Genomic DNA, 15,509 nt, shown 5'->3' with positions numbered 1-15,509 from the left:
CTACATTAAATGTCAGTTGCCACAACTCTGACCATTTTTCTAGTTTACCTTAAACATTTGCCATTTGGCTTATCCCTCCTGGAACATCAACCCTGTTACAGTATCATCAGCAAAAAAACATACCTTGCCATCAAGAACTTCTGCAATATCACTAATAAAAATATTAAAGAGAATGGATCCAAGTACAAATCCCTGAGGTACCCCACTGGTGACAAGCCCATGCTTTGAATATACTCCATTGACTACAACCCTCTGTTGCATGTCACTCAGCCACTGCCTTACCCATTCAACAATATTGGAATCCAAAAATTAAAGTGTGCAGTTTACTGATAAGCCTTCTATGTGCAACAGTGTCAAAAGTCTTACTGAAATCTAAGTAAGCAATGTCTACTGCACCACCCTGATCTACTATTTTAGCTACCCAATAAAAAAAAATAAGATTAGTTTGGCATGATCTCCCTGAAGTAAACCCATATTGTCTCTGATCTTGAAATACATGTGATTTTAGATGTTCAACAATCCTTTCTATAGACTGCAAGCTCGTTTGAGCAGAGTCCTCTTCAACCCATCGTTCCTGTAAGTTTTCTTGTAATTGTCCGATTTATAGTTAAATCCCCCCTCTCATAATATTGTAAAGCGCTACAGAATCTGTTGGCGCTATGTAAATGATAATATGGTTTCCATTACTTTCTCCACTACTGAAGTAAGGCTTACTGGCCTAGTTGCCCGACTCCTCCCTACTACCTTTCTTGTGAATGGGCACAACATTCGCTAACTTCCAATCTTCTGGGACTACTCCTGTTAACAACGATTGGTTAAATAAATCTGTTAACGGTATTGCTAGTACAGCACTAAGCTCTTATTAATTTTGGGTGTGTTCCATCAGGTCCCATCGACTAATTTGTCTGTACTTCTGACAGTTGAAATAGAACCTCTTCTTCTGTAAACTCACATGTAACAAATTACTAATTTGTCATATTTCCTAACTGATGCCCCCTTTCCTTCATTTTCATCTGTAAACACTTAAACATAAGGTTTATGCAAGAATTTTGCATTTACAATACAGCAAGTGTAAGTTACCTCTTGCAATATGGACTGGACTACATTTCTACTTACTCTGAGCCAGTCTAAAAAAATAGTTTAGCATCCTGAAACACAGCACCAAGAAAAAACAAAAAAACTTGCATTTAGAATTCCAGTTACTGGATTGGTGGGTGTATTAAGCAGAGACAGAGCTTTCATAAAATGTTCATACTTGAGCCAATTATACAGATGTTTGGATGGTACAAAGTACTCTGTACAAAAGGATGGCTTAAAATTTAAAGAAGGACAGAACAAATCAAGTAAAGACCAATATACACATTTGTAGAAGTACATTGTGTATCAAATGTTTACAACCAACGTGGTTGAATAAAAAATAAAATAAAAAATTGAATGACCCTACTGGGACAATTACATTGAGAAAACCTAGCGTAATTATATAAAATACATTTAAAAGACACATACAAAAATATAAGTATTCACTTTATAAAAGTCAAAGCAGCCCTAAAACACAAAATTGCACCTGACATAAAACCAACAGGTAAATCCACAACATACCAAACTATTTCAAACAAGAAGCAATAGACTATAGGATACATCAATAACATGTATCACGAATCTTAACTTAACCCCTTAAGGACCAAACTTCTGAAATAAAAGGGAATCACGACATGTCAAACACGTCATTTGTCCTTAAGGGGTTAAGCAACACAGCATTAAGTCTAGTATCATTTACATTTGGTGCATTAATGGTTAGTCTGGTTATTTACTCTTTTGGTTACAAATATCTAAGCATTTACTTGCACATTTATTTACAGCATTTTAAACTGTCAGGAAACAGGTTTTAAAAATTCCAAAACAATATACTATACTTTTCCGTAAGTTCTAATATTCCAGTAATATGTTGAATCTGCACCTACAAGGCTGGAAAAGCCTCCCGGGAGTTATAGTTTGTATGAGTGGGAAAGGAGCAGTGTGTCCGAGAAACCTCATGCTAGAGCCAAATTCTAGCTGGTCACTGGACTATCCTTAACTTTCAGCACATGCCCGGGCAAAGTCACATCCCACCTGCCCTCTGAGGACAATGCTATTTACCTGGGGAAAACCTCTCAGGGTGTATAGTATTGCCACGGGTAACCATTGAGGAAGGGGAGGTGGGTTAGTTACACCAGGGTAGACCTATTATGGAGGTAGTTTCACCAAGAGAGAACCTCTGGGGTAATAACCTACTATTGGGGCAATTTGTCCAAGGAGCCCTCTTGTGGGGTGGGGGGTTGTTTCACCAGACATGCTCTCCAATTGAGGTAGTTTCTCCGGGGGGGCCCTCTGTTTTATTATGGTAGGGCCCTGATTATAGCTTGGTGCTTGGTGCTACCCTAGTACCCATGGCAGTTGTAAATAAAAAGAGTCGTAAAATAAAATAAAAAATGTATATATATTTATTTTTTAACACAAAATGGAAATCAAATCTTATTTTATACCGCAGATATATAGACGACCTGTTTTTATTTGGGATGGCACAATCAATGCTCTTAATGACTTTTTATCTCTTTTAAAAATTAACAACAGGGGTTTTAAACTTAGTACTGATATTAGCACCACCAAAGTTCAATTTTTAGAATTAGATATTTATATAGAAAACAACTGGCTGCACACAAAAAACTTTTTTAAGAAGGTACACACCAATACCTTTATAGATTTCGCCAGTTGACATCATCCCCCTATGTCTAAAAAGTGTACAAAAAAAGCCAACTTATTAGACTAAAGCAAAACGGCACGGATAATCACGTATTTATACGACAAGCTTGTGACCTTAAAGAAAAAACTGAAAGAAAGGAATTATAACAAACAGGAAATTGACACTCTAATCACAGAAACAAATTAGCTTGATAGAAACCAATAGCAGCAATACCATAACCCAAAAAAGAAAAACATTGACCATAACAGTTGTTTTAGATTTTAGTAATAAAAGTTTGAAAATGAAAAAAAATCATAAAATAAACATTAGGGGATATCCTAAAGGAAGACGAGATCTTAAAAAAACATTTTACCTAATAAACCCCCAATTTTTTTTAGAGGAGCCCGTAACCTTAGAATGCACCTCACTAACAACTATGCCAAGAAGGTCAGCTCTAATAAAGTCACTTTAGCCAGCAAAAAGGTTTTTATAAATATAAAAGTTGCTTAGCATGCAGAAACACTCATAATGAAAATGCAAAAATCTTAACGTTAAAATCCACATACTCTTCTCAGCAATAGCTAGGTGACTGTTTTTTTCTTTTTAGTTTGTATGCTATTTAAACAGGACAGGTCCAAGAAACTGTGACACTTTGAAAAAGCCTAATTTTTAGGTGAAACACGTTTGTTTTATTATGCTTTCCAATAAAACTAGTTATTTTATTTTGGGGCTTCCTACTTGCATCTTTGAAGATTTTAATTGGAGGATTCCCAGTTATTTCCTTGGTGGGGAATATACCACATATGCCTATTAGGATCGAGCAATACTGGTTATTGCTCTCCTCTTGTGAGTATACCTCCTTTTCATCTTTTTATCTATTTTAAATTATACAGAGAGCACTAGATTGTGCTTTATAATTTGTATATACCAATAACCTTTGACTACTACACTGTGGCAAACTGAAAAAAGACATCTCCAATGCTACCGAATACGCTTTTCCGCATACTACCACCAACTTATCCATAGACGGGGATTGTACCGTCCAGACGCATATCTCTGAAGCCAAGCACGGGCTCCAGATAATTGTAAATGCATTTTGTTTTATATATTAACACCAGTCTTGAATATACTACACTATATCCCGCTTTTCTCCCTTTGTTCCCTATATTGGTTTACCCTCACGTGAATGTGAGAACACCCCTAAAGGCGCTGCTTTCCTGCATTTCCCTTCATAATATATATATATATATATATATATATATATATATTTTATGAAAGGAAATGCAGGAAAGCAGCGCCTTACATACACACACACACACACACACACATATGTTATCAATAATTTAAAAGATAAGAGGCTTCTTGTATACTTTGCCATGAAAAAAAGTGTTGTTTGATCACATACTAGGTTAGTATTGGTCTTGAAAAATAAAGGTTGTTGAGGCAACCACAGATCTATGGGTGGTCTGCACAATTCTGTTCAAGGACTCTGGGCACCATCTTCTACAAATAGAATTTTCAAGATGCCCATTTTACTGCAAGTATCAGGTGAGTGTATTTTCTGAAGATCGTATGTACTGGATACTGAATGCTGATGATATGTAGGGAATTTCCATGATCTGTGTTATTGTTTTTCCTTGGGAAAAATTGTTCTGTCTCAAAGAAAAACCTTGTAATACATAGAAAGCATCCTCGTGATCAGTGGCGTACAGACAACCCATGGGGCCCCGGTTCAAAAAATGATCCGTGCCCCTCCCCCCCGCATGCTTACTCTGCGCGGACCGGGGCCGCAATACATGGCGGCGGGCACCTGGTTGCAGGGGTCGCAGCGGTATGTACGCCAGTGCATGCAGATATACATACACTTAAAGGACTACTACAGACACCCAGATCACATCAGCTCAATGAAGTGGTCTGGGTGCCAGGTCCCTCTAGTTTTAACCCTGCAGCTGAAAACATAGCAGTTTCAGAAAAACTGATATGTTTCACTGAGGGTTAATCCAGCCTCTAGTGGCTGTCTAGTGGCTGTCTCATTGACAGCCGCTATAGGAGCTTCCGCGATTCTCACTGTGAAAATCACAGTGAGAAGATGCTGAACGTCCATAGGAAAGCATTGCGTAATGCTTTCCTATGGGCGGTTTGAATGCGCGCGCGGCTCTTGCCGCGCATGCGCATTCGGAGCTGAGAGGCAGATCGGGGCAGAGAGATCCCCAGCGCCAAGGGAGTCCGGCGTTGGAGAAAGGTAAGTGCTTAAGACACACACACACGCTCTCACAAACAGACGCATACACACTAGCTAACAGACACACATTTACTGACAGACACACACTCAGTGACAGACATACATACACACTCACTTACAAAACACAAACTCACTAAAAGACACCAAACAGACTCACTAGCAGACGCACACAAACTAACACACTCAGTAACAGACACACACAGTAACACACTCACTGACACACTCTAACACACACACATTTTTTTTTTTTTTAAATTTAATCCCCCAGCCTCCTTACCTTTTGGAGTGCTGAGGGGATTCCCTGGGGTCCAGTGGTGTTGCTGGGCAGCCGGTCACCGTGCGGGCTGGCTGGGCCAGACCCGGTCGCAGCCGCAGCCCCGGTATGTACGCCACTGCTCGTGATATCTGTAATTATTTTTCAACATAGCACCATATGAAAAGTGTGTGTATTCATGTGCCTGTCCCCCCTTCTCTATCTGAAAAATAAATTTATATATATTTATCTTTATTTGTGACTGGCCAGAATGGAGTACTGGAAAATTTTCAACTTGGTAATGGGTTATGTACACATTGCTTTTCCCGTTTTAGTACAATTTGACAATTTACAAGGAGATTCTGGGAAACTAGCACTCAGATTGATGCAGAATTGTCCAAACGACACACAAAGTTTCGCCCAACCGCCACAACAACCTTGGCTGAAAAGAGTTCCATGCAGTCGGAGTCAATCCTCTGTAATTTACCAGGCGCAATATCTCCGTGGAAAATAGGAGCTCCTTGGTGGTTTACCAGAGCGACAGAAGCTTCCCTCCAAAAAGCACTCTTCTGGGTTGCTGGGCAAGTGAAGATGCAAGATGACCGGGAAATCCCAAAATAAGTGGACGGAGTTCCAGAGCAGTTTTACGCTGGTCCCTCCAATAGCGTCTGGACACTCCGTCTCTCAGTGAAGGTCCAAAAGTTTAGAGAAAAGAGGACAGGGAGGTAGGAGCTTAGTGGATCATAGTCTTTTAGGAGTGAGTGTCACGATTCCGGGAACCAAACACGCTAACACACACACAGAAAAGGTGCGTGGCCTTTTGGATCAAAGTCAGGGCTGCGGTTTTAGCAAGTGCTCATCCATAAGGTTGTCTGCCGCACCTGAATCGATCAAGGCTTTGGTTGTTATAGTGGTTTTATTGACCAAAAGAGAAACCGTAATAAACGGTCTGGAGATGGACACATGAGGGGACAAAGTCATAACACCCGAGGCCGACCCCTGTCTAGGCCTTAGGTGCTGTAGTTTCCCTATAATTTACGGCAGGTATTACAGTGGTGCCCCCTCTTTCCACAATAAAGGCATAACCCCTCCCTTCTACGATATGCTCTTTCAGCCTCAGTTAACCCTGTAGCACCCAATTGCATGGGTTAGGGGGATGGTTGCCTAGGAGCGGGTAATGCTAGTAATGCAGTACTGGGTAGAGCAGGTAACACCCGTGTATCCATCTGTCTTTGACTACGACTCTCTAATACGGTTATCAATAAGAATTATATAGTCTATAACATCATCCAAAAGAACAGGCAATTCCCTGGATGCTATTTCATCCAGTATATAAGCGGCCAAACCCTCCAAGGCTGTTACGAGGGCATCATTATTCCAAACCACTTCAGCTGCTAGAGTGCGGAATTTGATAGTATAATCCGCTACAGATCTGTTACCCTGTCGGACCCTAAGCAGAGCTTTGCCAGCAGAGGCAACCCTACCGGGTTGATCAAACATGCGTTTGAAAGCTGTCAAAAAATCTGCAAAGGACATAGGAGACGTATTCTCCCACATGGGGTTGGCCCATGCTAAAGCTCTCCCGGACAAGTGGTTTATCAAAAAGGCAATTTTGGATCTGTCAGTGGGATAGGAACGTGGATTCATCACCAAACGGTACATAGATGACGTGCTGATTGTCTGGACAGGTTCTAATGAATGCTTTGAGGAATTTGTGAAGGCACTCAACATAAATAATCTAAACCTCAAACTAACATACGAAATGGGCGGCAAACAGATTAATTTTCTGGACCTGACTCTACGAACCACAGAAGATGAACATCATATCTCCACTACCCTTTTCAAGAAACCTACAGCCACTAATAACTTCCTGAACTGGCAAAGCCATCACCCCAGTACTCTAAAGAAAGGCATACCGGTAGGCCAGTACTTGCGCGTTAGACGAAATTGCTCTACTCTTGAGGAATTCAAAATTAAAGCCAAGTCCTTGAGATCTCAGTTCAAAACTAAGGGCTACTCGAACAGATGCCTCAAATCAGCTTACAAGAGAGCTCTAATGACTGAACGAGAAACTCTCCTTGAAGACAATCGCAAGAAAGATAAGCCTCAAAACTTAATCAGGTGCATTGGCACTTTTGACTCTGGCTGGGACCCAGTAAAACAGATACTAGGCAGATACTGGCCCCTCATTTTTCAAGACCAACACCTTAAAGAAGTTCTAACTCCACATGTATCGCTTACAGCCAGAAGAGGTCGCAACCTCAAGGACCTTTTGGTACCTAGCCATCTTTCACCACCTAAATCTGAAAGTACATGGCTGAAAACGCCAGCTATTGGTACCTTTCAATGTGGCCGATGTAAGGCATGTAAGTTTATCCGCAAAAATTCAAAAACCTTTTCGAACTCCACAAATACCCAGACACATGCGGTCAAGACTTTCTTTAACTGCCAAACTGCAGGTTTGATCTATCTTCTAACATGCAGCTGTGATCTAAAGTATGTAGGGAAAACCTTCAGACCGTTTAAAAACCGGATCCTCGAACATGTGAACTCTGTGAACCCCACCAGGCAAATCGATACAGTCATCTCTAGACACCTGAAATTAAGACACGGAGGCTCAGCACATGGCTTACGGTTTAGTGGAATCGAAAAGATAAAGCTAGGTCCCAGAAAGGGTGATATAGACAGTAAACTGCTCCAAAGAGAGAGTTACTGGATTTTCACATTAAAAACCTTGTCCCCAAATGGGCTTAATGAGGGCTTCTCTTATACCCCTTTTATATGAGTACTCTCTCCACCAATAAAGAAAAGTGAGGTAGCTTTTCTCACTAGTAGACGCTTGTTTCCCTCTTTATTTCTAATCTATTTCTAACTTATTTCTAGGTCATTGTCCTGTATGTTCGAAATATTCAATATAACTATCCGTATCATTTCTCTATGGTAGCTTTACATTTATATGTTCTATGTCCATCTTTTAAGCACACTTTGTTAATCCTTACCATTACTAAATTGTAATATATATGTATATATTGTAAATACTTGTAAATAATAATATATCATTGTTGTTCTTTTTCTACTATTAGAAGTATCGTATCTCTAGGTCCTATGACCATCTGCCCTGTTATTTAGCATTCCGATACCTTTCTGTCCAATACTGTAGTATATCAGAGTACAAAGTGCAAACCTAGGCACTATCGTAAATATGCCAGGAGACAGGAGATCATATATCGTTATTATTCCCATAAATTAGGATGACCATAATTTGTACCATATCGATGCTCCCCCAATCTCATTTAGAGGTGCATAATATCAAATGTACACCTCATGAATGAGTGGAGGATCAGGGTAACCATATGGCATTCTAAGAGATCTATGGAGCAACACTATACCGCGATATACTTTATTGATCTACACTGTCGCACTATTACACTTATGTATCAGTATAAACCAAGCGGCTAATACTCTACCCGTACGGCTGAACCCAGAGCCGACAAGCTGTGTAAATGTTGAAGTGAAAGACACCCTATATTTGATTTAGAAACTGTGGCGATTCCAAGCCGTCACAGCTTCAAAGGGATCCCACATCAGCTACACACAGGGTCACTCGATCCCCTCTTGGCACGGAGTGGGTTAAAATTCAGCTGGAGAAACGTCGGAACATAATGCTTACGATTGGCTGGATTGGATCAGCTCATTAGCATATGCCGACGGAATAAACACACACAGATACATTGTATCAATTACGGCTGAATCCATAGGAGTTTTGCCGAGAAATATAAAGAGAGGGACTTTTGATACTTTATGTGGAAACTGTTGCCAAGCTAAGCTGACACAGTTTCACATGCCTCCTATTACACTGGCAGCTCTGTGCTTTTGATTCCCTCTCGGCACACAATTGGTTAAACAGTCTTGGAACAACGTCAGAATACAAGGCATATGATTGGCTGGCCCAGTCCAGGTCATTAGCATATGCCCACGTGGTATTCTTGGCGCTCGATATCGGCTATCTGATTGGACAGTCTTTAAGATACTGAGACCTGAATACATACAAAAGGAGACTAGGAACCAGTCTCCTATCAGCCCCTGACGAAGGTGCATCTAAGCAAGCACCGAAACGCGCGTCGGGCTCTATGGGCTCTTTTCGTTCACTTTATTTCACTTAGGGCTATCTATCACCATGTGCAGGCAACCAACATTCTAAGTATGGTTCTGCACATGGAGCCACTATAATCTTTGTCTCTTTCACCTCTCTCTTTACTTGGGTTTTGGTTACTTTATAACTGTCTGTAGAGCATTCATTCTCACAGAATAGGTTGGGGTTTCCCTTGTATTAACTGCAACCGTTATTTGTTTAGTGTTACAGTTACCTAGCGATATATTTAGGGGGATATTTTGTATTCCTCCCTAATGCTAGATTTTATTCTTCTAAGATATACAGGGAATTGCTATATGCTGCCCCATATGCCAGCTTGGTCTATGACTCGGTTCACTACAGTTTTGAAAACTGCATATTTATAGACTATTAAAAGTTTGGAGTCATTTACCAGCCACACGGCACAAGAACCTTTTGAGGTTATACTTTAGTGACCATACCCTAGATACCCATGTCAGCTGAATGACATACACCTACCCTTTACGCTCCTAGCTCTGGACTTGACCATTCTTTTGCCCAATAAAGTCATTAGCCAGTTAGCATTCCTTGGAGCTTTGTAGGTACCAGGGTATCACTTGATATTTATAGAGGTGAGCCATTAAGGCAAGTTTTCACTATTATTTAATTATTAGTATTTTCTACTAGATTGCATCTATTCTATTTATTTTCCTATCATATCCAGTCGTATACTCGGCCAGTCTGGATCATTCCAGCTGTTTGAGTATTTTTTGTTTGTTCTCGAAGCTATAGGGGTTAAGCCCCAGGACACCACTGGAGTGCCCATAAAGGTGTTCTTCCACCAGCGAGACGGTTCCTATCCTTTGGACCCATCCTCACAGGTGGAATTTTTTCTGTTTCATCACCAAATGGATATCAATTTGGTTGAGGAAACCACGACACAATGCTGGGTCACCGCTGTGGCGGTATCATATGAACTACATGAGCAGAAACGGGTACCGGAGTGGGAATGGGTTCGGGCACAGCAGCAGCAGCCTCCTGAACGGCAGGTTGCAAGTGTGCAGTACGAGCCAGTATGGTTTGTAAAGCTTGAGCAAACCGATCCATACGGTGGTCTAAACCATCCATTCTAGCCTCCTGATTAACTAGGAGCTGTGGAATGTCAGCAGGTTCCATTTTGGCCCTGTTGTAATGTCACGATTCCGGGAACCAAACACGCTAACACACACACAGAAAAGGTGCAGTACCGGACCTTAGAGTGGCCGGGCTAAGCACACAAAGAATAGTCAGGAGACAAGCCGAGTAAGGGGAGGCAGAAGACAGAATAACGAGAAACAAGCCGAGGTCAAAGGGTAGGAGAAAGTCACAAAGTCAGATAAACAAGCCAGAGAGTACGTAACCAGAAACACAAGTTCAGTAGTAGTACTAGCAAGCAAAGACCACAACAGGGCAGAGAGGAACAGGAAAGGTAAGTATTTAAATCCATAGGTTAATTCTGATTGGATAATTTCCAATCAGAATTAACAATCACACGTGGGTGATATCTAGACCTCCCACTGTGATTGAGGCACTGTGCCTTTAACGCCGGGTCAGGTGGCTGACCCCGGCATTTAGTAAAATGGGCGGTCTCCCAGCGTGCAGCGTCATGCATGCTGCCGCTGGGGGACGTAGAGGAAGACGCGGGCGGCATCCGTGGCTGGGAGGATGCCGCCCGCCGAGCGCACGCCAGGGAGGGGACCGCGGACGGCTGGAGGGTGAGTGCCGCGAGCGGAGTGCAGCCTCCCCTCGCAGCCGCCCGTGGGATCCTGACAGTGAGTTCATCACAATTGGTACTCGTTAGAAGAGGAATTTATTCATGGGATAAATACATATAATCTTTCAGGTTTATAAATGAATGGTAAGACTCCATCTTGAATATGCAGTAAAGATTTTCTTATTTGGGTGCAGTAATTGGAAGAAATAAGTAGGCTGGGTCCCTTCCTTCCTCGCATTCCTAACTTTGTGTGTGCACCTGACTTGTTATCAATTTACAGAATAGACACAAAATAAATGAATACAATGTTTCTGCAATCACTACCACGAATGATGGGGGTAGTCCTGTTGTAGATAAATACTGCTCATTTAATGCAAGCTGTTAATGCACATGTAACCTTATTAAAAAGGTAATATACTAGATTTGTATTTTTTTTAATGGACACTTTGTACAATGAATACACTTGCAGCATAAATATTGTAAAAATGATTTATTGAAAAAAAGCACAAAAATATATAGAACTCTGTAAAACAGCTGTGGTCCCTAGCACAGGACTGGTGAGCATTAGTTAGAATATTCAGTATCATCTTACAACACTCTATTCCACCACCATGTACTGAGTGCATACAAGGTGATTCCCCTCAAAAATATGGCTAACCATTACCCTACGTCGAGATAGAGACCCCAACTGACTTTCTTAAAAAGAATGGAGCCTCTTACATTTAGGTCTCATTAATAAAACCATGTTAACATACATATTACACAGTGTTCTGCTGCCATTTTTTCTTAAAAATAATCTTTAACGCATAAAATGAATGCGGCACCTTTTGACTGGTTACAGAGACGTATCAGTCAGATTACGAGGGATATATTCAGAAAAGATTGTATTGACCTTATAAAAACAGAGGTATAACATTATCGTAAGATGTTCGTTGTAATACATTTTGGTTTTTTAAATGTAATTTGTTCATCGTGTTCTTGTGACAGTTTACATGGCTTTTGATCACTTGTCACTTATTAAGTCTAAACTATAATCTTCCAAAATATTCCATGTAAGTGGGAGGCATACTCCTTTTCAGTCATTCTTCTCAAAGTGTGGAGATGGCCAACCATTGCAAATCCCGTTGTTTGTGGACTACATATACAAACATCTGGGCTCCTAAAAATAACCATCACTGGTTAACCATCACTGACCTAGATATAGAACACTGTAGTAACAATTCTGTAAATGTTGAACTCAAGATATTACATTCAAAGCAGTAAGGCTGTAATTGTATTGTAAAACACAACTGCGGCTGGTTTCAAAATTAAGTATGCTCAGGCACGTAAACAAATTCTAATTTCCTGCTTAAATAGATAAACAATATACACTCTTCTATTAAATAGCCACTAGTCTTTAATTACATATAGCTGTACATTTCCACACTTGTAGAAACAAAAAAATGGCAGATTGATTTCATCTTCTGGAATGTCCAAAATGTATATAGGGGGTGGTTGTCACGTGAATACTTTCATATACGAAAATAAACATTTTTTATGATGTACTGTTGCAATAAATACTTGTTGCTTTTTGGTAGGTAGAATTCAATTTCCTTACTAGATTTATCTATCAATTTGTAACAGTGACAGGGAAACCAAAAACATTTAGAAATGTTGTTCTAAATGCAGGCAGCAAAGAAACCAAACAGCTGTATATGATCATAGAACCATAAATTTTCATATGACATGTAACCTATATATGAAGAAGCATGGGAGGTGCAACTCCCTCATGGACATTTGGATTGAACCAGCGGAGCTAAAAACAAAAATTAACCTGTAACGCAAATGATTAATTTAGAATTATAAAATAACTTAGCACCCTGACATTTCTCCCTTATTTAAAATACAAGCAGTGACTGCCACAAAGTTAGCCTATCCATAAGTAGGAAGTAAAATTAGCACATATTAATTAACCCTTAATGACACATGACGGAAATATTCCGCCATGCTTCCTTTTTATTCCAGAAGTTGTGTCCTTAAGGGGTTAAAAACAGTATCATGCCATCAACATTATGTTTACAAGAACAACAGAAATCCAATTAGCAGCTCAGTTGTCAGCTAGCGGTACCAGTTTCTGCTTTTAGCACATCCATATATATTTATTAACCCAGGAATGAGGCTGTATTGATATTTAAAAGTATCTTGCGTCCCACACACAGATCTAGCTCAGGTGCCAGTAGGGATGTTCCTTTACAATATATTAACTTGTGGGGAATGGCTGTGAGATTGTGTATCAGCACAGGTAAACATGGGGTCCTTAAATATCATTATTTTGCCATGAAATCAGTCAATAAATACCATGCTTTCTCATTTGATCATTGTATGATTCTTTGACCCAAACACCTTAAATGCTGGCTGGTGTGTTCCTTATGGATGGTGACGATAGGCAACTAAGGTGTCATAGCTCATCACGGGCAGCATTGTCAAAGGGAGAACGTAGGGAAGGTGTATTCAGGGCTTCACTGCGCAGCTTTTCTTGTTGTTGGGTCTTCTGGGATTTAGCACGATCCCAATCAGTGGGTTGTGTCACGTTGTCCCACAATACTGAAGTTTCAGTGTCACTAATATAGCCTTCATCCCCAGTGTAATGTGTGGGATACAGAAGGAGCGGTTCCACTGAGAAAGCACGCAAGTCCCGGGTTGAAAATTGTTCAGAGTAATCAGAGCTGCAAAAAGAATCAAAGTAGACCGTGATAATGTGACACGAGATCCTAGCACTCAGAGATAAAACATCATGCTATTAAACAATATGCCAGACACTAAATTAGTAATACAAAGTGGTTACCATAATCACTTAACCAAGACCTATATTGATTTACATATTTAGATATCCACACCTACAAACTGTGTGCTAGCAGAAGAATTAAAAAAAAAAAAAAAAAAATGGCAAACTGATTAAAGGGATACTATAGTCACCCACACCACTTCAGCTCAATTAAGTGGTCTGGGTGCCAGGTCCCCCAGGTTTTAACCCTTCACATGTAAACATAGCAGTTTCAGAGAAACTGCTATGTGTACATAGCAGGGTTAATCCAACCTCTAGTGGTAGTCTTCCTGACATCCGCTAGAGATGCATCTGCGACGCTGGATGCAAAATTCGCATCCAGCATGCAGAACGTCCATAGGAAAGAATTGAGAAATGCTTTCCTATGGACTGTTTGAATGCGCGAGCGGCACTTGCCGTGCATGCGCATTCCGCTCCACTTGTGAGCGGACATCAACAGGGGAGGAGAAGTCACCAGCGCCGAGGGAGTCCGGCGCTGGATTAAGGTAAGTAGCTGAAGGGGTTTTAACCCCTTCATCGCCAAGGGAGAGGGCACACTTAGGGCACTATAGTCTCAGGAAAACGGGTTTGTTTTCCTGACACTATAGTGATCCTTTAAGACATAGACATTGCTTCATTCAATGTGATTGTTGATTATGATATGAAATTCTTAGACAACATGGACATTACATTGTTTCCATGGTGGTTGCTCAGATTACAGAACAGATTTGTGAAAACAGATATTGCCTCAAAAAGCAGAAAAAAATAAATAAACCCACCACAACACACACATAAGCAGTACTGGTCTATGACACCCAGTAGACCCTATGCCCTGGGAGGATATGGCTACCTATCCACCAATCGGTTCTCTAACTAAATGATAACTATAACATGACAAAGTTCCTGTAAAAAAATATTCTTGTATTATAGTTTCATAAACTGGAGGTGAACTTGCAAAATGGTCTTCGTGGAGTCCTACCTGACCTGTGAATAGGGTTGACCATCGAATGCTTTATTTTATATCAAATGTTCCCTTTTTTTTTTTATCAAGTGTTAACCTTTGGGAAATTTGATTACCTTAGGAAAAAGGAAGTAATATTCAGATTAAGGAATTACAACAAACTGTTGTGATTGTGGGGTTTCTGCCACTCAATATATAAATAATGCACATATTATCAAGGTTTCATTGTTTGACTGTTTATCTGATTGATATAAGCTGTATATTGTAGGAGCAAGGAATAGTGGTTTTCCCCTGAAAAACCACAAACAATCCAATAAGTACTGAAACCAGTGGTGACCGAAAAGGTCTCTCCCTCTCTCTGTACAGAACTCATTATTTTTAGGCAGATGACCACACATGGTTCACTTCTGTTGGTCAACAGAAAAAGAGGAACACTATAGAAATAACTGGCACATTATCACCAAGATTGGAAACACTGTATTGTCTGTCAAATTACTAGTTCCTTTAATTACTACCATAGGTGCACTATCCCCTGCATGATTGCATTTGATTACCTTAGGAAAAGGAAGTAATAATTAGATTAAAGAAACGCAAAAAGCAGTCTTGATTCTAGGCCATCAAGAGTTAGGTTTCCAAGAGTCCTTCAGGATGTTGGTTAATAGGGGTG

The 15,509-nt window shown here is 40.3% G+C and overlaps 1 protein-coding gene across 1 annotated transcript in view; it reads right to left on the bottom strand.

The window, feature by feature from the left end:
- Window positions 1–11,553: 11,553 nt before the first annotated feature.
- The window catches only part of COLGALT1 (collagen beta(1-O)galactosyltransferase 1), a 66,553-nt gene continuing 62,597 nt past the window's right edge, over window positions 11,554–15,509 (bottom strand). The window contains exon 12 of the mRNA XM_063449216.1: window positions 11,554–13,783. Coding sequence (XP_063305286.1) covers window positions 13,516–13,783 — 268 coding nt within the window. The 3' untranslated portion in view covers window positions 11,554–13,515. The remainder of the gene's footprint in view (window positions 13,784–15,509) is intronic.

This window comes from Pelobates fuscus, chromosome 3 (assembly GCF_036172605.1).
Source record: "Pelobates fuscus isolate aPelFus1 chromosome 3, aPelFus1.pri, whole genome shotgun sequence".
NCBI classification, from domain to species: domain Eukaryota; kingdom Metazoa; phylum Chordata; class Amphibia; order Anura; family Pelobatidae; genus Pelobates; species Pelobates fuscus.
The sequence above is the reverse complement of the archived record's forward strand: the minus strand, read 5'-3'. Positions and strand labels throughout refer to the sequence as shown.